Raw genomic sequence first — 27,412 nt, 5'->3', positions numbered from 1 at the left:
ATCTTTAGGTCAGAAATGAGTGAAAATAGGGCCAGGCGTGATAGCTCACACCTGTAATCCCAGCACTTTGGGGGGCCAAGGCAGGAGGATGGCTTGAGCTCAGGAGTTCAAAAACAGCCTGGGCGACATAGCAAGATGTTGTTTCTATATAATAAAGAAAAAAAGAAAGAAATATGAGTGAAAACAAAAATCATTTATCAGGTTCTGAATTAATCAGTTGTCTAGCTCTCTTCTTTCTCATTTGTACTTACCACAAAACAAAGTGGACAGAGAAAGGGTTGACAGGAAAAAGTAAAACAGAAATGTAGGGAAGACTATACAGATGTAATCCACAATTCTGACTAAACAAAATTATTCTTTTTAAATTCAGATACTTACCCAGGAGGTAGAGGTTCTGGTCTATCCCATGTTGTTCTTTTCTCAACATGATCTACATAGTAAACTCGTCCGTGCTGGTCCACTCTCTGCTCCCAACTTAAATACAAAATTAGAAGGCTGGTAAAATACTTGCATGAGTTACTTGGCTTTTTAATCTTGTCTTTGCCTTTTCCATTAAATGACCACTATTGAACTAAGGCAAATAAGGATATCAGTTTAGAAAGATGATACAAATACAATTTAAGAATAAAGCGGAGAAATGTAATCTTCAGGCGGTGGCACACAGTGAATTCAACTTCTTCTATGCAAGTATCTGCTCTAGGAGAAAATACGTCCTAAAGAGGCTTGAGGTCAGTCAAGCTAGGATACCAAAGTCACTGTCAATCAGGGTATAATCAGGATTTGAGTGGAAACAAACGGCCAGGCGCAGTGGCTCATGCCTGTAATCCCAGCACTTTGGGAGGCCGAGGCGGCCGGATCACTTGAGGTCAGGAGTTCAAGATGAGCCTGGCCAACATGGTGAAACCCCAACTCTACTAAAAATACAAAAACTAGGGCGCAGTGGCTCACACCTGTAATCCCAACACTTTGGGAGGCCAAGACGGGTGGATTACTCGAGGTCAGGAGTTCAAGACCAGCCTAGCCAACATGGTGAAACCTTGTCTCTACTGAAAATACAAAAATCAGTTGGATGTGATGGTGGGCACCTGTAGTCCCAACTACTCAGGAGGCTGAGGCAGGAGAATCACTTTAACCTGGGAGGCAAAGGTTGCAGTGAGCCATGATTATACCGTTGCACTCCAGCCTGGACGACAGAGCAAGACTCCATATCAAAAAAAAAAAAAAATTGGCCAGGCATAGTGGCAAGGTGCCTGTAATCCCAACTACTTGGGATGCTGAGGCAGGAGAATCACTTGAACCTGGAAGGTGGAGGTTACAGTGAGCCAAGATCCCACTGCTGCACTACAGCTTGGGTGACAGAGCAAGATTTCATCTCAAACAAACAAATAAAAAATAAACAAGAAAAAATTACATTTGAGTATCTTAAAAACAATCTATGAAAATAGTCTTAAAATAATCAGTAGAGATTAAAATGGGATTATGAGCACAAATTTTCTCAGTTTTCTGAATTATCTATCACTTTGCTATAATGATTTTTCTTTTTTCCCCAAGATGGAGTTTTGCTCTTGTTGCCCAGGCTGGAGGGCAGTGGCGTGATCTTGGCTCACTGCAACCTCCACCTTCCAGGTTCAGTCAATTCTCCTGCCTCAGAATCTGAGTAGCTGGGATTACAGGCACCCGCTACCATGTCTGGCTAATTTTTTGTATTTTTAGTAGAGATGGGATTTCACCATGTTGGCCAGGCTGGTCTCGAACTCCTGACCTCAGGTGATCTGACCGCCTCGGCCTCCCAAAGTGCTGGGATTACAGGCATGAGCCACCATGCCCAGCCTATAATGATTTTATGATGAAACAAAATTTTGATATTAAAAAGGGATTTTTTTCCCCCTCAAAGAAAAAAGCAATTGGAATTAGGTGATTATTTTATTAATTGGCCTTGGTTAACTTTCAGGGTCCATTGATGAAAAAATATATTTTTCCACTTTGCCCTGAAGATTTCAAATATGGTGTGTTTTCCTTGTTCATTTTGACTCTACATCCCCCAAAATCAGTTATAATATCATAAAAACAGTCGGCTGGGTGCAGTAGCTCATGCCTGTAACCCCAGCACTTTTGGAGGTTGAGGTGGGTCGATCACTTGAGGTCAGGAGTTCGAGATCAGCCTAGCCAACATGGTAAAACCCCGTCTCTACTAAAAGTACAAAAATTAGCCGGGCTTCATAGTGCACACCTGTAATCCTAGCTACCAGGGAGGCTAAGGCAGGAGAATTACTTGAACCCAGGGTGCGGAGGTTGCAGTGAGCCGAGATCGCGCCACTGCACTCCAGCCTGGGAGACAGAGCAAGACTCCATCTCAAAATAAAGCAATTTAAAAGGAGTGATTGAAATAATGGAGTTTACTGTTGTTTACTATTATTTTCCTTATTAATAAGCAGGCTTATGGAGAAGACTAAAGACAATGTGTGTTAATTTCAAAAGTTACTCACCCAGGTGGCAAGGGAGCTTGAGTTACAGGATTTAATGGCCTAGGGCCTGAGCCTCCAGATATAGTAAGAGGAATTATTAATCCAGATGTTGCTCCTTCAGATGTATTTGTATTTGTATTTGTCGGTGGCAGAGAGCCTGTACTAGACCCATCACTTTCAGAAGTGGCAGATGGTGACCCATTGACAGATGCTATAAAAGATTTGGGGAAAATAGGAAAAGAATCTTTTATTTTCTAAGATTCAGGATAGAATTTTAACAAATAAAAGGCAGATGACAAATATAAAACTTAAGATGTAGATACACAGGTGAAAATTACTTAAAGAAGTAAGTAATGGAAATAACCAACGCTGCCACTTAATAGGCTTGTTTACTTCTTCGGTCCTGTCTACCCCTATGTCCCATTATTAATTACAAAGCATGTACAGGTTCTCTGATCTCCTGATGTCATAGGAAATAAAAACTTTTAGAATAGGAAATCATTAATATTCCTTGGTATTTTAAGTTCATTTATTAATATTCCAGCTCTTTAAAACTGCTTTCCTGTGAAACCCTGCAGATTACAGACCAATTTTTTATGTTGGTTATAACATGGAAGGTCTGACTGATAAGCAATAATATTCTTACAAATAGTAACTGGTCATATATTACACCTTTTTTTTTTTTTTTTTTTTTTTGAGGCGGAGTCTCGCTCTGTCGCCCTGACTGGAGTGCAGTGGCCGGATCTCAGCTCACTGCAAGCTCCGCCTCCCGGGTTTACGCCATTCTCCTGCCTCAGCCTCCCGAGTAGCTGGGACTACAGGCGCCCGCCACCTCGCCCGGCTAGTTTTTTGTATTTTTAGTAGAGACGGGGTTTCACCGTGTTAGCCAGGATGGTCTCGATCTCCTGACCTCGTGATCCGCCCATCTCGGCCTCCCAAAGTGCTGGGATTACAGGCTTGAGCCACCGCGCCCGGCCTTATTACACCTTTAAGAAATACTTGTGGACAAAACAATGTCTAGAGGAGGTCAACAAGTTTATAATAAAGACATCTTAAAGACTCACAATATACTGTTAATCAAATTATCTATAAAAGGGGAAGATGTGGTTGCAGTGCCTTATGCCTGTAATTCCCATGCTTTGGGAGGCCGAGGCAGGTGGATCACTCTCAGCTCAGGAGCTCCAGACCAGCCTGGACAACATGGCAAAACTCCATCTCTACAAAAAATATAAAAATTTAGCCAGGCATTGGTGGCTCATGACTGTGGTACCAGCTACTCAGGAGGCGGAGGCTAGAGAATCACTTGAGCCTGGGAAGCAGAGGTGGCAGTGAGCTGAGATGTCACCACATTCCAGTCTGGGTGAGATAGTGAGACCCTGTCTCAGAAAATTAAAAAATAAAAAGGGGAGGATGTATAACTGAATAGAAATTCATTTAAGAAAATGATTTGCAGAGAACGAATGTACCTTCCCAGTAATATTTGGTTTAACTACACTGCATTCCCTGCCCATATATTAGCAGAGAGAAATAATAAAAGATAAGATTAAAGATTTGTTCTGGCTATCAGAGAAATGGATATTCTAACTGTAGGTGTTCACATTTTTACTACCTAAAACATTCTTATCTGTTGTGTATTTTTTATTTAAAATCTGAGTCATTTAGCACTGTTGAGTTTTCACTTACTAACTTTTTATTTTTATTTTTATTTTTTTTTTGAGACGGAGTCTCGCTCTGTCGCCCAGGCTGGAGTGCAGTGGCCGGATCTCAGCTCACTGCAAGTTCTGCCTCCCGGGTTTACGCCATTCTCCTGCCTCAGCCTCCAGAGTAGCTAGGACTACAGGCGCCCGCCACCTCGCCCGGCTAGTTTTTTGTATCTTTCAGTAGAGACGGGGTTTCACCGTGTTAGCCAGGATGGTCTCAATCTCCTGACCTTGTGATCCGCCCGTCTCGGCCTCCCAAAGTGCTGGGATTACAGGCTTGAGACACCGCGCCCGGCCTTACTAACTTTTTAAAGGATATACTAGGAATAAGCAACCAAATTCTTGACTATTTAATACATTTATGTTATAGTTACAAACCATGTAAGAAAGGTGCAATGTTATTGCAATGTTATCTGTACCGCCTACACTTTATATTATGCACGTCATTTTCATTCTCAATAGAGCACTGCCTCAGTAACGTCACCTTGAATAAAAACTTAGGAAAAAGGCACTTTTGGTTACCTACAGAAAGATCATTCTCTTCCAAAATCTTAAATGTAAAAATACACGCAGAAAATTCACCTAAAAGAATTTCCTGACGCTTACCTGAGAATTAATTGCCAACCAGAACATTATTTATGAGAGTACTGAGAGGTGGAATACAAACCTGGTCTACGTGGGGTGGGTGGTGGTGGTCGTGAAGGTCTTGGAGGTCTAGAAGGTTTAAAACCGCCATTTGAGAGTGATGGAGAATTATTCCCATTGACTCTCCTATTTTCACCAGCTCCTGCATCTTCGGGATCATCTGATCCATTTGTGCTCAGTCTGGGTAAGAAGAGGGGAAAAGGAAGGGGGAGAGAAAAATGAATACTCCCTGAATTTAACATCTAGAGATAGAGTGATGGGTTGTCCAAGGGCACAGGAATACGTGTGGCCATTCAGAACTATTAGGTATGCTGGTTCGTATTTCAAATAAGCCTTCAGGAGGCCCTATATGAACAGGAACAAAGTCAGGTTCTCAAAATCCTTATAAAGGGTATTACTTTATCACAAGCACAGATAACTTTACCATTGTTGTTTCCTGGTTTCCACTGGCTATTAATATTAATTCAAGTTTGAGGCAGGTCTGGTTTTTCCATGCTAGGAGAACGAAGTGCACGTATTTCCCAGGGACTAGACCCTGATATTCCCCGCCTCAGTACAATGGTACACAAAATGTTCAAAGCTAGTGATTTAGAGTAGAAGTACCCACAGACCTTTTTTGAAAGGAGCTGTCATTTCTTCAAAGCAATGACATCAACTGGAGGGATAGAAAGGAGGGAAGAACACTAACAGGAAACGTCAGACTGAAAGCTACTGCTACTGTTAGCTAAATATGGTTGATTCCTTTTCCTTCCAGAGGGGCTCTAGTCACAGATTAGAAACAAGGGCATAAGTAGCCAGTCTGCAGATGTCTCAGCCAAGGCTCTGGTATGTACTACCTCCAAACCACTACACGGTACTAACCCATACTCCTAGGAATTTCAGAATAAGCCTGAACAAAATAAAATCTAATAGATTCAATTAACAGAGGCTGGGTGCTGTGGCTCACGCTTGTAATTGCAGCACTCTGGGAGGCTGAGGTGAAAGGATCACTTAAGTGCAGGAGTGAGAGATCAGCCTGGGCAACATGACAAGACCCTGTCTGTACAAAAAAATTTAAAAAGTAGCTGGGCATGGTGGGGCACGCCTGTAGTCGAAGCTACTGAGGAGGCTGAGGTGGGAGGATTGTTTGAGTCTGGGAAGTGGAGGTTGCAGTGAGCTGACCTTGCGCCACTGCACTCCAACCTGGGAGACAGAGTGAGATCCTGTCTCAAACAAAACAAAGAAACAGAGACGCAGTACCATGTATTAAATTATTTTTCTGTAAAACGTGTATTGCAATGATTTATTTTTAATAAAAACTGTATAACATGATGTTTTGATATACATAGTGAAAAACATTACTACAGTCAAGCTAATTAACATCTCTCTCCTCGCATAGTTTTTTTTTTCTTTCTTTTTTTTTAGACAGAGTCTCATTCCATCGCCCAGGCTGGAGTGCAGTGGTGTGATCTCGGCTCACTGCAACCTTCACCTCCCAGGTTCTAGTTCTTATGCCTCAGCCTCCTGACTAGGTAGGACTACAGGCGCCTACCACTATGCCCAGCTAATTATTTTGTAGAGACAGGGTTTTGCCATGTTGCCCAGGCTGGTCTTGAACTCCTGACCTCCAGCAATCCTCCCTCCTTGGCCTCCCAAAGTGCTACGATGATAGGCATGAGCCGCTGCGTACCCATCCTCATATTTTAAAATACATTTTCAAACTATGTACCACAGAAATCCTTTAGGGCCTTTCTATTCAAAGTGTGGTCTTTAAAACAAAAGGACAAGCACTATATAGGAGCTTGTCAGAAATGCCCAAACTTCAAAACTATTCTAGACCTACTACATCAGAGCTAGCATTTTAACAAGATCCCCAGATTATATATGTGGAGAGTAAGTTATGACAAGCACTACTTTTTTTTAATAGAGGGATTTTTAATAGAGGGACAAATCAGTAATTGGCAGTCAGCACCTGATTAGTGTTGACTACCTGCAGAACATAGTATGAATGCAGGAAGAGTCAGCTTTGACACTGCTTCCCTTCTAATTGAGGTTTCCAAAACCATTTAAGACTGCATATTGTCTCTCCATGCTATTTTAAGAGGTTCTTAATTAGTTTGAAAGAAGAGTTCCCGCTGCTTTTTAAATAACAGGTAACAACTAGTAGAATAGACCAAAAATTGGGAAATTAAGGTTTCTAGCTCTGACTCTGCTACTGATGAGTTATGTGACCAAAGAATGAATCCTAAAATGTATTATCTTGACTACAAGATTCCTAAAAGTCTTTCAGCTAGAAAATTCATACTAAATTGCACATTCAGTGCTAGACAAGTTTTAGGGATATGTGAGGGAGGGGGAACATTAAGTGCATGAGATAAACCTACTATGATAAAGGTACAGCAGAAACTGGATTCCAAAAATGCTATGATTTGTTGCTGGGGATTAACATTTCGGGAATTTTAACATCAATGCTGTGTACCCTTCTAACATTTTGATCTCAATTTTTCAATGGAATTATCTGATAATCCACACAACTCCTTAAATTTCCTTGATACTGAGAATTGTTCCTCTTTCTAGATCTTGAACTCTAAAATCCTTCTAACTACAACTTCCTATTCATTCTACCTGCCTCCTGCAATATCTTTTATTCGGTCTCATCACAACCTTCAACTCCTCCCACAATCTTTACAGTTCATCAGCTCACTTCACGCCTCACTTGAGCTTCATCATAGGCTACTTTCCCTAGTAGTTTCAATTCCTTCACCCTTGCCCAACTGCTTCTCCTCCCAGAAATTCTTTCACCACAACTAATCCCTTATCTACTTTGTTCACTACTATTCTCTCGGACCAACAAGTAATGCTGAAGAATGTTCCAGTTGAGAAGTCAGGTGTATTTTAGTGGAGTAAATAAACTAAGTAAACTAGTATATTAAAGAGCAGGCTGCTCTACAAATGATCCTGATAAATTTTCCACTGGGCCCAGTAAAGATAAGGTCAGAGGTTTTCACTTCCAATTATTTAAGACAAAAACTCTTCTCTCCCCTCTTACTAAAAAGAAGAAATTGCCGGGGCACAGTGGCTCATGCCTGTAATCCCAACACTTTAGGAGGCCAAGGTGGACAGATCACTTGAGATCAAGAGTTTGAGACCAGCCTGGCCTATATGGCAAAACCCCATCTCTACTAAAAATACAAAAATTAACTAGGCATGCACCTGTAGTCCCAGCTACTCAGAAGGCTGAGCTGGGAGGATCACTTGAACCCAAGAGGCAGAGGCTGTGGTGAGCGGAGACTGCACCACGGCACTCCAGCCTGGGCAATAGACCAAGACTGTCTCAAAAACAAACAAACAAACAAACAAACAAACAAATCACAGCTCAAGACTCTTGGGAGCTAGGGAATTATAAATGATGGATGATTTTGACAACCCAACCTAGTAGTAAAACCATGGGTTCAATGAGATTAGTGTGCTGGTATTAAAATTAATGTGAATAAAGAAATTAATAATTTGGCACGACAAAAAGCTCTAAGTCCTATACAATCATACAGACCTAGGCAAAAGATAGAAAACAATTAAAATTGTGCTTCAGTCTATATATTTCTATTATAGAGTATTCAAATTCCTAAAACTGGATTATGTCAAAGAGACCAAGCCAACATTAGCTACAGTTGACATTATTCAACAACTTCATTTGGGTTATCTATACTGCTTAGAAATCAATCAGTTTCTACATCTCTAATCCACTCCTGGACCCATCCCCAGTGCCCCTTGCAAACCTTTTCCATCTCCTCAAACTGCTAATACCAATCTGTAGCTATCCCTGACTCTTCCTCTTCCCTAAAATAATGATTATCTGCTATCCCTCAACTTTCTCCCATACCTTAAAATTTCTCTGTGCCACTAACTATCTTCATCTGTTTCCCATGTCTGAAAAAGTCTCTCTCCCCTTCTTCAAGGATGATTTGCCTATTATGTCCGGGATGGCAGACTATATCCTCTAGGACTGCCCAACATCTTTTAATGCTTCCTTGCATCTTAATTACATTCCTTTCTTACAGACCTTTTGTCTTACTCCACAAATATAATCAATCACCCAAACCTAAAATGTTTCCTCAATCCTATCTGTTCCTCAAGCTGTTTTCCCATTCCCCTTTCCTTCACTATACTCTTTTTTTAAATGCAGTTGGCTGGGCACGGTGGCTCACGCCTGGAAGGGTGCGGTGGCTCATGCCTGTAATCCCAGCACTTTGGGAGACCGAGGCAGAAGGATCACAAGGTCAGGAGTTCGAGACCAGCCTGATCAACATGATGATGAAACCCCGTCTCTACTTAAAAAAAAAAAAACAAAAATTACCTGGGCGTGGTGGTGCGCGCCTGTAATCCCAGCTACTCAGGAGGCTGAGGCAGGAGAATCACTTGAACCTGGGAGGCAGAGGTTGCAGTGAGCCAAGATTGCATCATTGCACTCCAGCCTGGGCAACAGAGTGAGACTCCATTTCAAAAAAAAAAAAAAAATGCAGTTAATATAGTCAGTGCATTTTAATTTTTTTTTCCTTTGGAGTTTTGCTCTGTCACCCAGGCTGGAGTGCCGTGGCAGAGTCATGGTTTACTGCAGCCTCAGCCTCCCAGGCTCATGTGATCCTCCCACCTCAGCCTCCTGGGTAGCTGGGAATACAGGCATGCACCACCATGCCCAGCTAATTTTTGTATGTCTTTGTAGAGACAGGGTCTTGCCATGTTGCCCAGGCTAGTTTCAAACTCCAGGGTTCAAGCTATCTGCCCACCTCAGCCTCCCAAAGTGCCATGATCATAGGCATGAGCCACTGCGCCTAGCCCCCATTTTAATTTTTAAAACAGACTTTCAAAGAACAAATGTAACCTCTAATTATAAAACAAAAATTATCTGCCATCCTATATCCTGGAGATAGTTACCACCAAGATATAGGGCTATCCCTTGTCAGTCCTTTGCATTGGGTATGACTGCAATCACACACTGTATAATAGTTTCATATTCTGGGTGGGTTTTTATTTGGTTACTCAGTACATATTGGGCATTTCCCCCAAATTATTGAAAATCATTTTGAATGACTGCAGAAAATTATATATAGACACGCCACAATTTAATCATTTTCTTTTCATTAGTCTTTTTGGGGATTTTTTTTTTTTTTTTTTTTTTTTGGAGACATTGTTTCACTCTGTTGCCCAGGCTGGAGTGCACAGGCACAATCACTGCTCACTGCAGTTCCAACCTCCCCAGGCTCAGGTGATTCTCCTATTCCACAGGCACACCCCACCACACCTGGCTAATTTTTGTATTTTTTGTAGAGACAGGGTTTATCCATGGTGACCATGGCAGTCTCGAACTCCTGGACTCAAGTGATCCGCCCACCTCGGCCTCCCAAAGTGTTGTGATTGCAGGTGTGAGCCACCATGCCCTGCCTGGATTTCTTTTTCAGACAGATTACAAAATAGAACAGCCAAGTCAAAACATGCAAATATTTTGAAAGCTGAAAAATACTGGTTGCTTGTTTTTTTGTTTGTTTTGTTCTTGAGACAAAGTCTCGCTCTTGTCCCCCAGGCTGGAGTGCAATGGCACCATCTCAGCTCACTGCAACCTCCACCTCCTGGGTTCAAGTGATTCTCCTGCCTCAGCCTCCCCAGTAGCTTGAAATACAGGTGCCTGCCACCACGCCCGGCTAATTTTTGTATTTTTAGTAGAGACGGGGTTTTGCCATGTTGGCCAGGCTGGTCTCAAACTCCTGACCTCAGGAGATCCACCTGCCTCGGCCTGCTAAAGTGCTGGGATTACAGGCGTGAGCCACTGCATCCGGCCTAAATTGTTTCTTTTTAATAGTGTTTGTTTTTGGTTTCTGAGACAGATTTTTGCTCTGTCACCTAGCCTGGAATGCAGTGGCGTGATCTCAGCTCACTGCAACCTCCACCTCCCAGGTTCCAGAGATTCTCCTGCCTTAGCCTTTTGCGTAGTTGGGACTACAGGCGCAGGCTACCATTCTAGACTAATTTTTGTATTTTTAGTAGAGACAGGGTTTCTCCATGTCACCCAGGCTGGTCTCGAACTCCTGGATTCAAGCAATCCACCTGCCTTGGCCTCCCAAAGGTACTGGGATTATAGGCATGAGCCACTGTGCCTGGCCCTAAAAAATAGTTTTAAAGGTAATAATTGATCTGTTCTCCCATTTGCTGGACGTTTTCAAACTATGTACCGCAAAAAACAAAATACCCATTTCACCATAAAGTTTTAAAATCTTTGCCAATTTGGTAAGTAAAAATGTTAATGATTTTTTAAATTGAAGATGAACAATATTTCATATAATTACAGGTCATTTGAGTTTCTTTCATGAACTATATATGTTTTTTGTACATTTATCTATCATAAGGGAATAATTCTGCCTATTTTTAAGAGATCTTTACAATCTGAGAATACTGAGCATCTCATATTGGTTAAATATTTCCTTTGCTTTTGATACTACATTTTTAAATTGTAAGAGTTTTATACTTCTATATAGCAAAATTTATTCAGCAATGAATTAACTCTTCATATTTTCTTCTAGAGGTTTTAGTTTAATTTTTAAAAATCAATTTAAAAGTCAACATCGAATCTACTCTCATCTTGGGATAAGCTAAGGTACTAACCTGATTTTTCTTTTTCCAAACAGCCAGTTTTCCCCAGCTTATTAATCTAAGACTTAATTCTCTTTTGCAGCGTTTGATACTGTTAAATGTCCCTTTTTTTTTTTTTTTTTTTTTTTTGACACAGAATCTCACTCTGTCGCCCAGGCTGGAGTGCAGTGGCACGATCTCCGCTCACTGCACTCTCCACCTCCCAGGTTCAAGCAATTCTCCTGCCTCAGCCTCCTCAGTAGCTGGAATTACAGGTGCGTGCCACCACACCCAGGCACCTTTTTTTGTATTTTTAGTAGAGATGGGATTTCACCACGTTGGTCAGGCTGGTCTTGAACTCCAGACCTCAAATGATCCGCCCACCTCAGCCTCCCGAAGTGCTGGGATTACTGAAGTGAGCCACCGCTACTGGCTAAATGTACCATCTTTTAAAAAACATTTTTCTCTTAATTTCTGTGACAGTGCTTTTGTAATCTTGTACTCCCACTTCTCATCATCCCTTTTTTGGTTTGTCCTCTTCCTACTATCCACTAAATATAGGTCTCTATGGTTGTGTTCTTGTTCTCCTTTTCTTTCTCCACAGATTCTTCCCTAGGATCTCAAACTTCATGATTTCTAAGGTTATCTCAGAGAACGATTCTCAAATCAATCTCTACTCTTTATCTCACTCCCATCCTCCAGTATCAAATTATCAACTAAATGCGGGAGATCTAGAATAACTCTCCCATCCCAAGGCCCTCCCTATCTTCCTTTTTTTAAAAGACAGTGTTGCTCTGTCACTCAGGCTGGAGTGCAACGGCACAATCACAGTTCACTGCAACTCTGAACTCCTGGGCTCAAGGGATCCTCCTGCGTTAGCCTCCCGAGTAGCTGGGACTACAGGAGCATGCTACCTTACCTGGCTAATTTTTTATTTTATGTAGAGATGAGGTCTTGCTTTGTCCCTCAGGCTGGTCTCAAACTCCTGGGCTGAGGCAATTATCCCTCTTGGGCCTCCCAAAAAGCACTGGGATTATAGGTGTCAGCCATCGTGCCCTGCCAGGTTCCTCCTATTCCTCTAAACATTCCCTTCCTATGGTCTCCTCTCCCTTTTAGGTTTTGGTTCTATGGATGATACTGCCATCTTTCCAAGGCAATTTTACTTTTTATCTCCCTGTGCTTTTTGACACTCAGTATCTAAGTCCTGTTGATTCCACTTTCACATTCTCCCTCTACTCTTCCACCATCACTGCCTCAGTTCTAGCCTTCATTACCTCTCAATAGATTATTGTAACAAATTTCCATATAGGACTTTCAACCTTCACTCACCACATAATCCAAACTATATACCACTGTCAAAATATTTTTTCCTACAGAGTTCTGATCAAACAGTCTCCTGTTCAGATATTTTAGGCTGGGCGTGGTGACTCATGCTGTAATCCCAGTACTTTGGGAGGCCAAGAAGGGTAGATCACCTGAGGTCAGGAGTTCGATACCAGCCTGTCCAACATGGTGAAACCCCATCTCTACTAAAAATACAAAAAATTAGCCAGGCGTAGTGGTACACGCATGTAATCCCAGCTACTCTGGAGGTTGAGGCAGGCGAATCACTTGAACCCAGGAGGCAGAGGTTGCAGTGAGCCGAGGTTGCGCCACTGCACTCCCATCTGGGCGACAGAGCAAAACTCAGTCTTAAAAACAAAACAAAACAAAAATCAAATTATTTTAAAAGGCATTCCTTTCCATTAAAAAAAAAAAAATTCTGTAAATCTTTATTTGCAAACCTCCATCTGGTCCCAACCTATCTAACAATAAAAATAACATTTATTAATGGCTAAGCACATAGTTGTATCCCAACTTCAGGTGGCAATAAAGCATGATAGTTATGAGCTCAGGCTCTGAAGGTAAGGCAGTTCCAGGTTCAACTGTGCCACTTAACGCTATTAACTCAAGCAAGTTCTTTTCCCTTTCTAAGCCTGTTTTCTCATCACCTACAAAAATGAGACAATAGTACCTAATTCATAAATGTTTAAGGACTAACTGAAAGAAGAGACATGTTGAGCATAGTGTCTATCATATAAGGGCAAATAAATATAAATGGACTGATTCTACTCTCAAATCACCAAATGCCATTTTTCCCTTGAAATTACTGTATCTTTAGCTAAATATTGTGATTAAAGATTTCCTACAAAACCACCTGTGTTTTTCGCCACCTTTGTTTTTCTTCTTTCTCCTTAGAATTCCTTCTTCCCTCCAATTCCTCCAAGACATGCATATACAATTTATAGCTCTATTTTAAGGTCTTAGGTCAAATATTATTTCTTCCATTAAGGCTTTATACATTTTACTTTATACACTATTTAATTTACATCTTTTAAAATAATCATGTATTATTTTCTAATAATAAACATAAAAACAACAACAGTTCAAAAAAGAAAAAAAGATTCAAAGCATCTCTCAAATAAAAGGGTATGAGATTAAGACAGAGTGACAGTTCTAGCGAATTCTGCATGCTTGGACTTTGGGGAAGCCCTTATATAATTTTCCATTATATAAGAAGTCTGTTTCCATTATCTGTTGTTATTTCCCATAATAGTTATAATGTGCAAAAACGTGTGTGTCTAACCACAGTGTTCTCAAAATGCAGACCCTGGTCTAGCAGCATCAGCATCACATGGAAATGTGTTAGAAATGCAAATCTTGAGCCCCACCCCAAACCTAATTAACCAGGTGATACTAATGTGCTCTAAAGTTTGAGAAGCAGGGTCATATTAAAATAGTACTGGCGGTTTATTTTATTTATTTTAGTAAGTTTAAGTTCTTTTAGTAAAGTGTGAGGCTGAAACTAAAAATAGATTGTGAAAATCAATCCGGCAATCTATACAGTATACAGAATTGTCAGTGGAACCAGCACCACCATTGGCTTTGAAAAGCAATTAGCTGGCTGGGGTGCGGTGGCTCACAGCTATAATCCCAGCACTTTGGGAGGTCACCATGGGCAGATCACTTGAGGTCAGGAGTTTGAGACCAACCTGGCCAACATGGTGAAACTTCATCTCTACTAAAAATACAAAAAGTTAGCTGGGTGTGGTGGTGCATGCCTATAATCCCAGCTACTCGAAAGGCTGAAGGAGAATCACTTGAATCCAGGAGGTGGATGTTGCAGTGAGCCGAGATCACACCACTGCACTCCAGCCTGGGTAACAGAGCGAGACACGGGCTCAAATAAAAAAGAAAAAAAAAAGCAATTAGCTGCTAATTATGTGCCATTATAACTTTGTTCCCCTATTCCATAATCTTACAAATATCTGCTAATTTCAATATACATATACATCTGACCTACACATAAGTTCATAAGTTATGGACAGGATAGAGAATCTCAGACAACCAAAATGCTATTATAGTATAACAAGGTCATAAGAAATATTCAAATCAAAGAGTAACAATCAAGAAGGCACATGTGCTGGGCGTGACGGCTCATGTCTGTAATCCCAACACTTTGGGAGGCCGAGATAGGGCAACTGCTTCAGGCGAAAAGTTTGAGACCAGCCTGGGCAACAGAGCGAGAGCCTGTCTTTAAAATATAATAATAAATTTTTTAAAAACCCAAAAAACGCACATCTAATGACAAAATCTTGAAAATCAGGCACCAATCATCTTGGTACTTCATAAAAATAAATAAATAAATAAATGAACAGAAGACAACACTGAGAAACATAAAACATCCTGACATGCTGTGGGGAAAACAGATCAACAAATACATTCATGATACAGACAGCGCTTGAATTAAGAGCAAAAGCTAAAATAACCTAAGGCTATTAGTAAACTTCCTAAATGATAACTGTGGGGATGGAGGGAAGGATGTGAAGCCCTTGTCCACTAAATATATACTGCCTTGCCTTTTAGTTTTATAGTCATGAAATCTGCAAACAAAAGCAAAGGAGAAAAGGCAGTCACAGCTATGACTACTACTCATAATTGTGTAGTAACATTTAAACAGCATTTGACAGTTTACAAAATGCTTTTCAAACCCATCATCTCAAAGGTGTGTGTGCTCTGGAATAAAAGCTGATGCACAGGAACTTATGCTTAACACAAAAGACGTACTCAAAGATCGTCAGGCAGTCTCAGAAACCTAGAAGACATTGTTCCCCAAATTATTTATGACAATGATTCACGTAGGAAGATAAAAAGCACTGATGAAACAGCATTAAGTAGGGGATCCAGCAATGCCTTTATAAGATATTTAAAGATCTCCAGAGTACAAGTGGTTTGATGAAAATATTGTAAGAAAAAGACTTGCAGAAAACAAGCAAGCAACAACACACTGGCATAACAGAACCTTTCAATCAACATATAAAATTCGATCACACACCCACTTATTAATGCAAAGACACAGGTTTATTGTGTAAAAGAAGAGGTTAATGACCAATGCAAACTGAAATACTAAAACATTTTATGGGGGAACTTTCAGGAATTCAAGAAATCTTCTACTAAAAATAATCATACTAAAAAAAGACTTAAGAGACATAATAGTAGACTTCAGTCTACAGATAAGTATGTAATTTTTTAAACTTGTCCTATTGTTTTTTTTTTTTCGAGACAGGGTCTAACTGTCATCATGCTGAGTACACTGGCATGATCTCAGCTCACTTAACTCCCCAGCTCAAGTGATCCTCCCACTTTGGGCGCGGTCCCCATTCCAACAGCTGGGACTACAGGCACATGCCACCAGGCCTAACTATTGTTTTTTATTTTAATTTTTTTGTTGTTGTTTTGTTTTCTGTAGAGATGAGGTCTCACTCAATTGCCCAGACTGGTCTCAAACTCCTAGGCTCAAGTGATCCTCCTGTCTTAGCCTCCCAAAGTGCTTGATTACAGGTGTGAGCTACCACGCCCGGCCCCACTGATTTTAATCACAGTGAAGAATAAAAGTATCTGTTATTTTCTAGGCAAGAAGTTACTGCTCCTTAATATTCTACCTCTTGTGAGATTAGTATAGATGATTCTTCGTCATAAAAATGTGAAGGTAGATATCTATTAGGTAAGACACAACAGCTTTACAAACTATGATTTTCCTAAAGATCTTGATGAGTTGTCTTTAACTTTTTATTATGAAAACTTCCATATATTGGCCAGGCACGGTGGCTCATGCCTGTAATCTCAGCACTTTGGGAGGCCGATAAGGGCGGATCACAAGGTCAGAAGATTGAGACCATCTTGGCCAACATAGTGAAAACCCGTCTCTACTAACAGTACAAAAAATTAGCTGGGCGTGGTGGCGGGCACCTGTAATCCTAGCTACTCAGGAGGCTGAGGCAGGAGAATCGCTTGAACCCTGGAGGTGGAGGTTGTAGTGAGCCAAAATCGCACCACTGCACTTCAGCCTGGGTGACAGAGCGAGACTTCATCTCAAAAACAAACAAACAAACAAAAACAAACAAACAAGAAAAACTTCCATATATTGGCCAGGCACAGTGGCTTATACCCGTAATCCCAGCACTTTGGGAGGCTGAGGCAGGCAGATCACTTGGATCAGGAGTTCCAGACCAGCCTGGCCAATATGGCGAAACCTCATCTCTACTAAAAATACAAACAGCCAGGCATGGTGGTGTGTCCTGTCGTCCCAGTTACTCAGGAGGCTGAGGTAAGAGAATCACTTGAACCCGGGAGATGGAGGATGCAGTGAGCTGAGATCACGCCACTGCACTCCAGCCTGGGTGAAAGAGCGAATCTCTAAAAAAACCCAAAAAAAAAAACAAAAACAAAACCCATAGATGACAAATGCAGATAGACTAATACAATAAACTCCCATGTACCTACCAGGACAGCTTCAACAACCATCAGTATTTTATTCTACTTGCTTCACCTACCCTCCTCTGCAACATCTGACACTGTAATATCCCATCTTTGTGGATAATTTTCCCTTACAGTCTGTGACATTACTTTTCTCATTCTTCTCCCCTTCTGACTACTCCTCCCGTGGTTCATCATCTTCTTCCTACTCACTGCTTATGCAATTTGAGAAAAACAAAGAATGAAATGGAATTTTATAATCACTGCACTCTGTGGTTAAGACATGCCACTTACTGCTTTAAAAGCAGAATCATCTCCTTTCCTAATTTTATCTGCTATTACCAGTTTCCAGGATAACCAATAAGCAGTCTAAGTTAATTCACATAGCCCAAGCCTTTCAACACCTTTTAGATGAAGGGGGCCTGCCCCTCCATACCTGTGAGTATTTCTCATCAGGTGCAGACGAGAGACTGAGAAAAGAAGTAAGACACAGACACAGAGTACAGAGAAAGAACAGTGGGCCCAAGAGACCAGCGCTGGTCTCTGATTTCCCTTAGTATTTATTGATCACTGTTTTTACTATCTTGGCGAGGGGAGTGTGGCAGGGCAACAGGGTGATGGTGGGAGAAGGTCAGCAGGGAAAAATGTGAGCTAAGGAATCTGTATCATGAATAAGTTCAAGGAAAGGTACTGTGTCTGGATACCCTTGCAGGCTAGATTTATGTTTCACTTTACACAAACATCTAACTGTAGCAAAGAGTAACAGAGCAGTATTGCTGCCAGCATATCTCACCTCCAGCCACAGGGCGGTTTTCTCCTATCAGAATAGAACAAATGGTCGGCTTTACACCGAGACATTCCATTCCCAGGGAGGAGCAGGAGACAGAAACCTTCCTCTTATCTCAACTGCAAAGAGGTCTCCCTCTTTCCCTACTCCTCCTCAGCACAGACCCTTCAAGGGTGTCAGGCTGGGGGATGTAAGGTCTTTCCTTTCCCACGAGGCCATATCTCAGGCTGTCTCAGTGGGGGGAAACCTTGGACAATACCCAGGCTTTCTTGGGCAGAGGTCCCTGAGGCTTTCCGCAGAGCATTGTGTCCCTGGTTAATCGAGAATGGAAAATGGCGATAACTTTTACCGGGCATACTGCCTGCAAACACATTGTTAACAAGGCACATCCTACACAGCCCTAAATCCATTAAACTTTGATTCAATACAGTACATGTTTCTGTGAGCACTAGGTTGGGGCTACAGTTACAGATTAACACCATCTCAAAGCAGAACAATTTTTCTTAGTACAGATCAAAATGGAGTTTCTTATGTCTTCCTTTTCTACATAGACACAGTACAATGTGATCGCTCTTTCTTTTCCCCACATTGAGGTCCAAACTTGAAGGCAGATAGACACATGCAAGTGCTAAACCTAGGCTAACAGCAAACAACTGGTACAAAGCTCTATCCCTTCTAATGAAGGCCCAGATGATACCACAGCTAGTGGTGACCTTCACATATGTGTAAAGCTCCTATCTCAGCTTTTCTGAAAAAGAAACTTAACAGCCCAATGATGGCTCTGGGGTTTAGAATGTCCTGCCTCTGAAAAGATGCCAGTATATTTTCTACAAGTAAAAGAAGTATCAACAATTTGGTTATCCATAGCCCACTGCAGATAGCTGTAATCCAATAAGCTAAGAGCCTTCAATCTTTCACAAATATTTCCCTTCTTCAGTTCTGAATTCTTTCTGACACTCATTTATTCTTGTATCATGAACCTGAAGTTTATACTAAAATGAGTATTTAGGAAATCTATCTCTCCGCATTCTGCGGTAAGCAATCAGTGAATGCTTACCTTGTTTCATCCTTGGATCTGGAGCCATCGTCATTCTGAGAAGCACCTTTAACATCAAAGTTTAAACAGAAAATGAGTTTCAAGAGAGTAGTTTTCACGCTTTTTTTCTAAACATGCCATGTAAGCAAAGCCTTTTATTAAATCTTTGTAATAAAGAACATACTATAACTTAAATTCCAACATGACCTTTAAAAGGAAAAATGTCATGTTCATGACTGCAAAAAAAGTCTACCAAAATTTTGTGCAAATGCTTAATAATTAATGGATAAGGGATGTTAATTACTAAAGGTATACTACTCATGCACTAGTATTCCTGCCTTTTTTTTTTAGATACGTCTAAATCTAATTTAAGCCTAGTGTTTTAACCATCTTTGTATCCCAAATACCTCATAAAAAAGTGCTGATCGCCAGCAGAATAAAATCGATTCCAGAAATAGAAAAACCCATAATGTCTCTCTTATGCAGGGGCCTGGAAAACAGCTTAAAAATTAGGAAAGCCACAAATGGGAATCCAAGTGCCCAAAAATTAACGCCCCAATGTTCATATTTTCTTCTTGCTTTATTGATGGAAAATATTCTTAGGATTCAGTCAAGATCTTTTTACTGTAACAGTGTTGGAGGGGCCGGGTGCAGTAGCTTACACCTGTAATCCCAGCATTTTGGAAGGCCAAGGTGGGCGGATCACCTTAGGTCAGGAGTTCAAGACCAGCCTGGCCTACATGGTAAAACCTCATCTCTACTAAAAATACAAAAATTAGCCAGGAATGGTGGCAGGCACCTGCAATCCCAGCTACTTGGGAGGCTGAGGCAGGAGAATCGCTTGAACCCGGGAGGTAGAAGTTGCAGTGAGCCGAGAACATGCCATTGCACTCCAGCCTGGGCAATAAGAGCAAAACTCCCATCTCAAAAAAGTGTTGCAGGGAGGCTGCTAAAGGTAGGTACATTTAAAGAAGCAAAAACAAATGGTAAACAGGGAAAGAGAAAGAAAAATTATCAAACGCAGAAACAAGAACTCAAGTTCAACCATCTAGGTTCACTTAGTAAAGGAACAATAGTCCCTGGATAGTCACAGTTTAAAACAGTGAAATCATTACCATATTACAACAAAGCATAATTGGTGGATTAATTAATTTTAAAAAAATGAGTCACCACTATACTATACCATACTTAGCAAAGTTGGTAAATGTCTCATCCACTCTAGAAATATATATCTTTAAAATAGTATGTGAATAAAATGTTGTCTATAGAATGGAATTAATACTATTTGGTAATAAAAGAGAACAAACTAATGAAACACGCTGTGTCATGGATGAACCTCAAAAACATTATGCTAAGTGAAAGAAGCCAGACACAAAAAAACACATATTTTATGATTCCATTTATACAAATGTTCAGAAAAACACAAATTTTTAGAGATAAAAAATAAAGGTCGGGCGTGGTGGCTCACACCTGTAATCCCAGCACTTTGGGAAGCCGAAGGTAGGCGGATTGCCTGAGGTCAGGACTTTGAGACCAGCCTGCCCAACATGGCAAAACTCCGTCTCTACTAAAAATACAACAATTAGCTGAGTATGGTGGTGGGCGCCTCTAGTCCCAACTAAGGCAGGAGAATCACTTGAACCCGGGAGGCGGAGGTTGCAGTGAGCAGAGATCGTGCTACTGCACTCCAGCCTGGGCAACAGAGCAAGACTCTATCTAAAAAAAAAAAAAAAAAAAAATAGATTAGTGGTGGTTGCCTGTGGCTGACAGTGAGAAGGGAAGCTCCTGTAAACAGGCAAGAGGGATTTTACTGAGGGGATAAAAATGTTCTAAACCTAAATTACAGTGATAGTTGAATCCCTCACTTAAGTTACTAAAATTCATTAAGCTATACACTTGAAATGGGTAAATTTTATGTTGTATAAAACAGAACTCAATAAAGATGTTAACGTGGTAAAAAAAAAAAATGAAATACATTTTGGCTATAAAGGGTAAATTTCAGTTTAAGAATGTTTTAATACGGAATACAGTCCCCTAAAATGGCTTATGAATGGGACATAATGAAATCAGAAAACCACAACAAACTATCCAGCATAAGTTACTAAAATGTGTCTATTACTAGTTCACTTTTCTCAAAATTAAGAAAACCATTAGGAATACTCCATTTAAGTCAACCATGATTTGCTACTTCTAAACTTTCTCACTACAGTGACAAAGAACAGTATTTTAATCACATGAATTCCGAGGGCACACTGCCTAGGTTTGTATCCTAGCTTTATTACGTACTTTGTGACCTTACAAAAGTATACTTGACTTCCTATACCTTTTCCTGCATGTATAAAATGGGGATGACACCTACTTCATAGAGTATTTGTAAGAATTAAACATGTAAACATTTAGCACAGTGCTAGCACATATAAGCAGTCACAATAACTATTATTTCTCAAAATTTACATCTCATTAGGAAAGTCTAAAGAAGGCTCATTTTTCTTCTATATATGTATTTTTTTTTTGACAAAGGGTCTTGTTGCATTGTCCAGGCTGGAGTACAGTGGCATGGTCATACCTCACTGCAACCTCAACCTCTCAGGCTCAAGCAATCCTCCTACCTCAGCCTCCCCAAGTGGGAGGATACATGGATGCATGCCACCACAAAATCAGCTACATTTAAAAAAATTTTTTTTGAATACATGGAGTCTCACCATGTTGTCCATGCTGGTCTCAAACTCCTGGACTCAAGTGATCCTCCTGCCTTGGCCTCCCAAAGTGCTGGGATTACAGGTGTGAGCCACTATGCCTGGAATATTCGTTCTTTTATTTCACTCCAATATAAAGTGAAGCCATAACTATGAAATTCATGGCATAACTTATTTAGATCTTATCCTCTGCTTACAACCAGAGAACAGTTAACAACAACAACAAAAATCTAACACTTACACAATGAACGTCCAGGAAGAGAACAATGGTTGTTCTTAACCACTGCATTTTACAAATGTATTGCCTTTTAAAGGTATTCCCAATCCAAATTTCCTCAAGAAAATTTTTCAGATTGCTAAACGCACATTTTACCCACAAGAAACTTTAGAAGATCTACAAAGGTATCTTCTACTCATTAAGCTCGTCAAAATGGCCTGCCCTCCCACCACAAAATAGCTCCTAGATAAAACAGTTTAACACATCGTTCCTATTTCTTGGATGTCTAGCAATCTCAAAAACAAAAAAGTGAACTGAAGCCAGGTGTGGTAGTGAGCACCTGAAGTCCCAGCTACACAAAAAGCTGAGGCAGGAGGACTCCTTGAGGCCCGGAGTTCAAAGGTGCAGTGTGCTATAACCGCTCCACTGAATAGCCACTGAACTCTAGTCTGGATAACACAGCGAGATCCAGTCTCAAAAAGAAAAAAAAACAAAGTGAATGGACACAAGTATGCAGTGAGCAAATGTGAAAAACTGGGTTGCCCAGAGGGCCATTTTCAATCCTCAAATGGATCAGAAAGTCTTGGGTAAGCAGCAAACCTGGGGTGCTGAACCAGAGCCTGCCACATTAGGCTGGTAAGGGTCTGATCCATTTTAGAAATACACATGAAGAAAAGGAGGTGAAGTGTTCCCAGTTCAGTGGTACACCCTAGCAACTAGCAGAAGCAAAAGAAATTTTCTCTGGGGCAAAGAATCCCCAATTTAGGCCCTTAAGATTCCAACCGATTAAGATCAAATATAAACTTGCAATTGAAGAACAAATGCAAATGAAAACAAACCTCAATGAGGAAGAGACAAAAAACCATTTACATACCCAAGGATTTCAGACACTGGAATTATCAAATGGAGAACGTTTAAAAAAAAAATCCGATGTATCAAAAAAAGTTAAAAGGAAGAAATGAGAAACTATCAAAAACAAGCATCAGGAAATCTACTCCTAAGGTATACATCCAAAAGAAATGAAAACGTATTTCTATACAAATGCTTATAGCAGCATTATTTATAATTCGTAACAGCCAAATGGAAGTAAGCCAAATGTGTATCAAAGAATGAATGGATAAACAAATTGTGGCACATATACACACAGAAGAATTATTACACAGCCATAAGAAGAAAGTAAGTACTGACACATTCTACAAATTGGATGAACCTCAAAGTCATTATGCTAAGTAAAGAATCCAGACAAAAAAGTCACATGATTCCTTTTATGTGATATATCCTCCTGAATAGGCAAATCCATAGAGACAGAGAGCAGATTAGTAGTTATCACGGCTTGGGAGAAGAAATAAATGGTTTTTTTGTTTTTTTTTTTTCAGGTAACAAGAAAGATCTGAAACTAGAGAGAGAGATGGTGGATGTATATCATTATGAACACACTAAACACCACTAAGGTGTACACTCTACATAATGGTTAATTGTATGTTATGTAAATTTCATCTCAGTTTAAAAAATCCTAACAAATAGCATGTTTGAAGAAGCAATAAATACTGTAGAGCTGAAAATAAAAATACCCCAGCAATTCTACTCTCAAGCATACACCCAACATAAACGTTAAATCTGTTTATTAATAAACATATGCAAAAATGTTCAATGTATTGCTGCTCATAATGGCAAAAAAAAAAAAAAAAAAGGCTAAGCAAATGTCCTTTGATATAAAAATGTTAAAACCCGGTACATTTGGCCGGGCGCGGTGGCTCAAGCCTGTAATCCCAGCACTTTGGGAGGCCGAGATGGGCGGATCACGAGGTCAGGAGATCGAGACCATCCTGGCTAACACGGTGAAACCTCGTCTCTACTAAAAAATACAAAAAACTAGCCGGGCGAGGTGGCGGGCGCCTGTAGTCCCAACTACTCGGGAGGCTGAGGCAGGAGAATGGCGTAAACCCGGGAGGCGGAGCTTGCAGTGAGCTGAGATCCGGCCACTGCACTCCAGCCTGGGCAACAGAGCGAGACTCCGTCTCAAACAAACAAACAAACAAACAAACAAACAAACAAAAAAAACCCGGTACATTCACCCAACAGATTACTATGCAGTAGTAAATTATATAACTACAGACACAATTACATAACTAAATCTTAAAAGGCCTGTAGTCCCAGCTACTCAGGAGGCTGAGGCAGGACAATAGCATGAACCGGAAAGGCGGAGCTTACAGTGAGCCAAGATCATGCCACTGCACTCCAGCCTCGGCGACAGAGTGAGACTCCGTCTCAAAAAAAGAAAAAGGCAACACTAAAAATTCGCTGGGTGTGGTGGCAAATGCCTGTAATCCCAGCTACTCCGGAGGCTGAGGCAGGAGAATCGCCTGAACCCGGAAGGCAGAGGTTGCAGTGAGCCGAGATCGCGCCACTGCACTCGAGCCGGGATAACAGTGGGAGACTCCGACTCAAAAAAATAAATAAAAAGGTAACACTGATATTTTCGTAGAGCGCAAGAGAAACATACAAGTACTGCTTATATATCACACATAGGATAAAACTTTTAAAGACCACAGAAATGATAAATTCAAAGTTCAGAATAGTGATTATCTCTAAAGGAAAGAAAAGGAATGATACAGGAGAAAAACACAGGTGGATGCAATGATATTGTTAATACTCTAATTCTTTTTTCTTTTTTTTTGAGATGGAGTCTCGCTGTCGCCCAGGCTGGAGTGCAGTGGCTTGATCTCGGCTCACTGCAAGCTCCGCCCCCTGGGTTCATGCCATTCTCCTGCCTCAGCCTCTCAAGTAGCTGGGACTACAGGCGCCCGCCACCATGCCCGGCTAATTTTTTTATATTTTTAGTGGAGACGGGGTTTCACCGTGTTAGCCGGGATGGTCTTGATCTCCTGACCTCGTGATCCGCCCGTCTTGGCCTCCCAAAGTGCTGGGATTACAGGCGAGAGCCACCGCGCCCAGCAATTATTAAATATTTTACATTAGTAATAGTTTCAACTTCTGGGGGGCGAAGCTGAGGACACTATAAATACTGAGGTTTAAGGCAGTTTAACAATATAACTTGTATTTTATCTTCCAGACTTTCAATTTATGTATAGAAAAATATGACTATTAGAGAGTTCTTGTGAACAGTAATCAAAGTGTTAACTCCAAATCAGTATAACCATTTCAGAAATTTCTTTCCATCCTCACTAGCCCCAAAGAACTAATCTGGAAGACCTATTAGGTCTTGCTACTTTATTTTTTTTTTGAGAGAGGGTCTCACTCTGTCACCCAGGCTGGAGTGCAGTGGTATGATCTTGGCTCACTGCAACCTCTGACTCCTGGGCTCAAGCGATCCTCCCACCTCAGCCTCCCAAGTACCTGGATTACAGGCACGTGCCACACACATGGCAAATTTTTGAATTTTTTGCAGAGACAGAGTTTTGTTACGTTGCCTAGGCTGGTCTTGAACTCCCGGGCTCAAGCAACCCTCCTGCCTCAGCCTCCCAAGGTGCTGGGATCAAGGGGTGTGAGACACTGTGCCCAGCCTGTCCTGTTATTTTTAAAAGTCATGAGTCAAAAAGGAAGTAGGAAGTCTTTCGATAAAGTAGAAAAAGAATAGCACCTGACAGCTGCAAAAAGTTTCACAATGCAGTTTCTAAGTAAACCAAAAAGATCTTCATCAAACTCATCAAGAAATCCATTAATCTGCTCTTTCATTGTCTTCAGGCCTCTAAAATCTATGTTTCAAGTGAAAATACACTTAGCCACTAAGGTGCCACACAGTTTATTTTTCTTTAACACACACCACTAAATCAGAGATTCTAAGATTTACTAATGCACATATAATGAATTAGTATTGTCAAAAGGTATCCCTGCAAGTGTAGCCTACAGAAGTAGAAGGGGAATGGTAAATGGATTTCAGCTTGTAATGGCTGTGTGGTACAGTGTTAAGAAGGATTTAGAGGTCGAATGCAGTGGTTCACGCCTGTAATCCCAGCACTTTGGAAGGCTGAGGTGGGTGGATCACCTGAGGTCAAGAGCTTGAGACTAGCCTGATCAACATGGAAAAACCCCATCTCTACTAAAAAAAAAAAAAAAAATTAGCTGGGCATGGTGGCGCATGCCTGTAATCCCAGCTACTCGGGAGATTGAGATAGGAGAATCACTTGAATCCAGGAGGTGGAGGTTGCGGTGGGCCGAGATTGCACTCCACCATGGACAACAAGAGCGGAACTCTTATCTTTAAAAAAAAAAAAAAAAAAAAAAAAACGCCAGGCGCGTTAGCTCACGCCTGTAATCCCAGCACTTTGGGAGGCCGAGGCAGGTGGATCACGAGGTCAGGAGATCGAGACCATCCTGGCTAACACGGTGAAACCCCGTCTGTACTAAAAATACAAAAAAATTAGCCAGGCACCTGTAGTCCCAGCTGCTGGGGAGGCTGAGGCGGGAGAATGGCGTGAACTCAGAAGGCGGAGCTTGCAGTGAGATCATGCCACTTGCACTCCAGCCTGGGCGACAGAGCAAGACTCTGTACCAAAAAAAAAAAAAAAGGTTTTAAACTCAACCACACACTGCTACAGACAATAAATTCTGTCTGCCATTGGCACAGTTGGCAGTGTGGCATCTAATCCATATGAACTGCCATAGTGGGCCTACAGAATAAATACTATATTAATCAACTCATTATTCATAGAGCCAAATGTGATTCAACTTTTATTTGGCTAATGTTTCAACTTATGTAAAAATATACATGCTTTTATTCATAGAAATACGAATATATCTCATTCTCTCTAATGTGATCAAGTTTGAGGGGACAAAGAAACACTTTCCTCCTTTGAAGTCTACCTGTACCTATTACCACCACCATTTCAACAGCAATGGGTAGATTAAACTAAAAAGAAAATGTTTAAAGTGATCAATGTCTCTTTTTTAAAAAGAAAAAAATCATTTCTTTCTTTTTTTTTAAAGAAACAAGGTCTCACTCTGTCACCTAGGCTGGACTGCAGTGACGTGATTACAGCTCAGAGCAGCCTCAACCTCCAAGCTCAAGCAATCTTCCTGCCTCAGCCTCCCAAAGTGCTGGGATTAGAGGCATGAGCCATCACACCAGCCAGAAAAAAACATTTTATTAATCTGAAAAAAAAAATCAAAATAATTACATACAGCATACTACAATGGCTATTTTATTTAAGAAGGATCATTAAAGACCTTAAAAAGGTAGTCACTTACTTTCTGAACATGTAGTTTCACCATTGGTAACAACTTCAGACTCTAACTGTAGTCCATCAAGACAAATTGATAAGTCTCCTACTGTCTCTGTTGGCTCTCTGTCACCTCCAAGCTGCAAAGTCACAACTACTTCTTCAACTGGAAGAAAATAAAGTTACAGAAAAAATGGTCACTTTTTTCCCCCGGTTAAGGCATCTTAACTGTTAAAAATTCTGTTAAATATGTGATGTCCAAGAAAATATAACTATATGTACATATAAAT

The 27,412-nt window shown here is 40.8% G+C and overlaps 1 protein-coding gene across 8 annotated transcripts in view; it reads right to left on the bottom strand.

Moving 5' to 3' along the window:
* The window catches only part of ITCH (itchy E3 ubiquitin protein ligase), a 137,307-nt gene that overhangs the window by 59,574 nt on the left and 50,321 nt on the right, over positions 1 to 27,412 (bottom strand). For 7 of the 8 annotated variants that reach the window (XM_010386495.2, XM_030914565.1, XM_030914569.1 and 4 more), the window contains 5 exons: positions 27,151 to 27,288; positions 19,051 to 19,096; positions 4,833 to 4,990; positions 2,487 to 2,676; positions 379 to 474 (listed from right to left, as the gene is read on the bottom strand). In XM_010386495.2, the coding sequence (XP_010384797.1) occupies positions 379 to 474; positions 2,487 to 2,676; positions 4,833 to 4,990; positions 19,051 to 19,096; positions 27,151 to 27,288 (628 nt within the window). Of the gene's footprint in view, positions 1 to 378; positions 475 to 2,486; positions 2,677 to 4,832; positions 4,991 to 19,050; positions 19,097 to 27,150; positions 27,289 to 27,412 lie in introns of those variants that run through there. The other variant, XM_010386497.2, reaches the window with a different exon arrangement.

The sequence above is a fragment of the Rhinopithecus roxellana genome, chromosome 13, assembly GCF_007565055.1.
Source record: "Rhinopithecus roxellana isolate Shanxi Qingling chromosome 13, ASM756505v1, whole genome shotgun sequence".
NCBI lineage: Eukaryota > Metazoa > Chordata > Mammalia > Primates > Cercopithecidae > Rhinopithecus > Rhinopithecus roxellana.
Note: the sequence above shows the minus strand (reverse complement) of the source record. Positions and strands in the feature narration are given on the sequence as shown.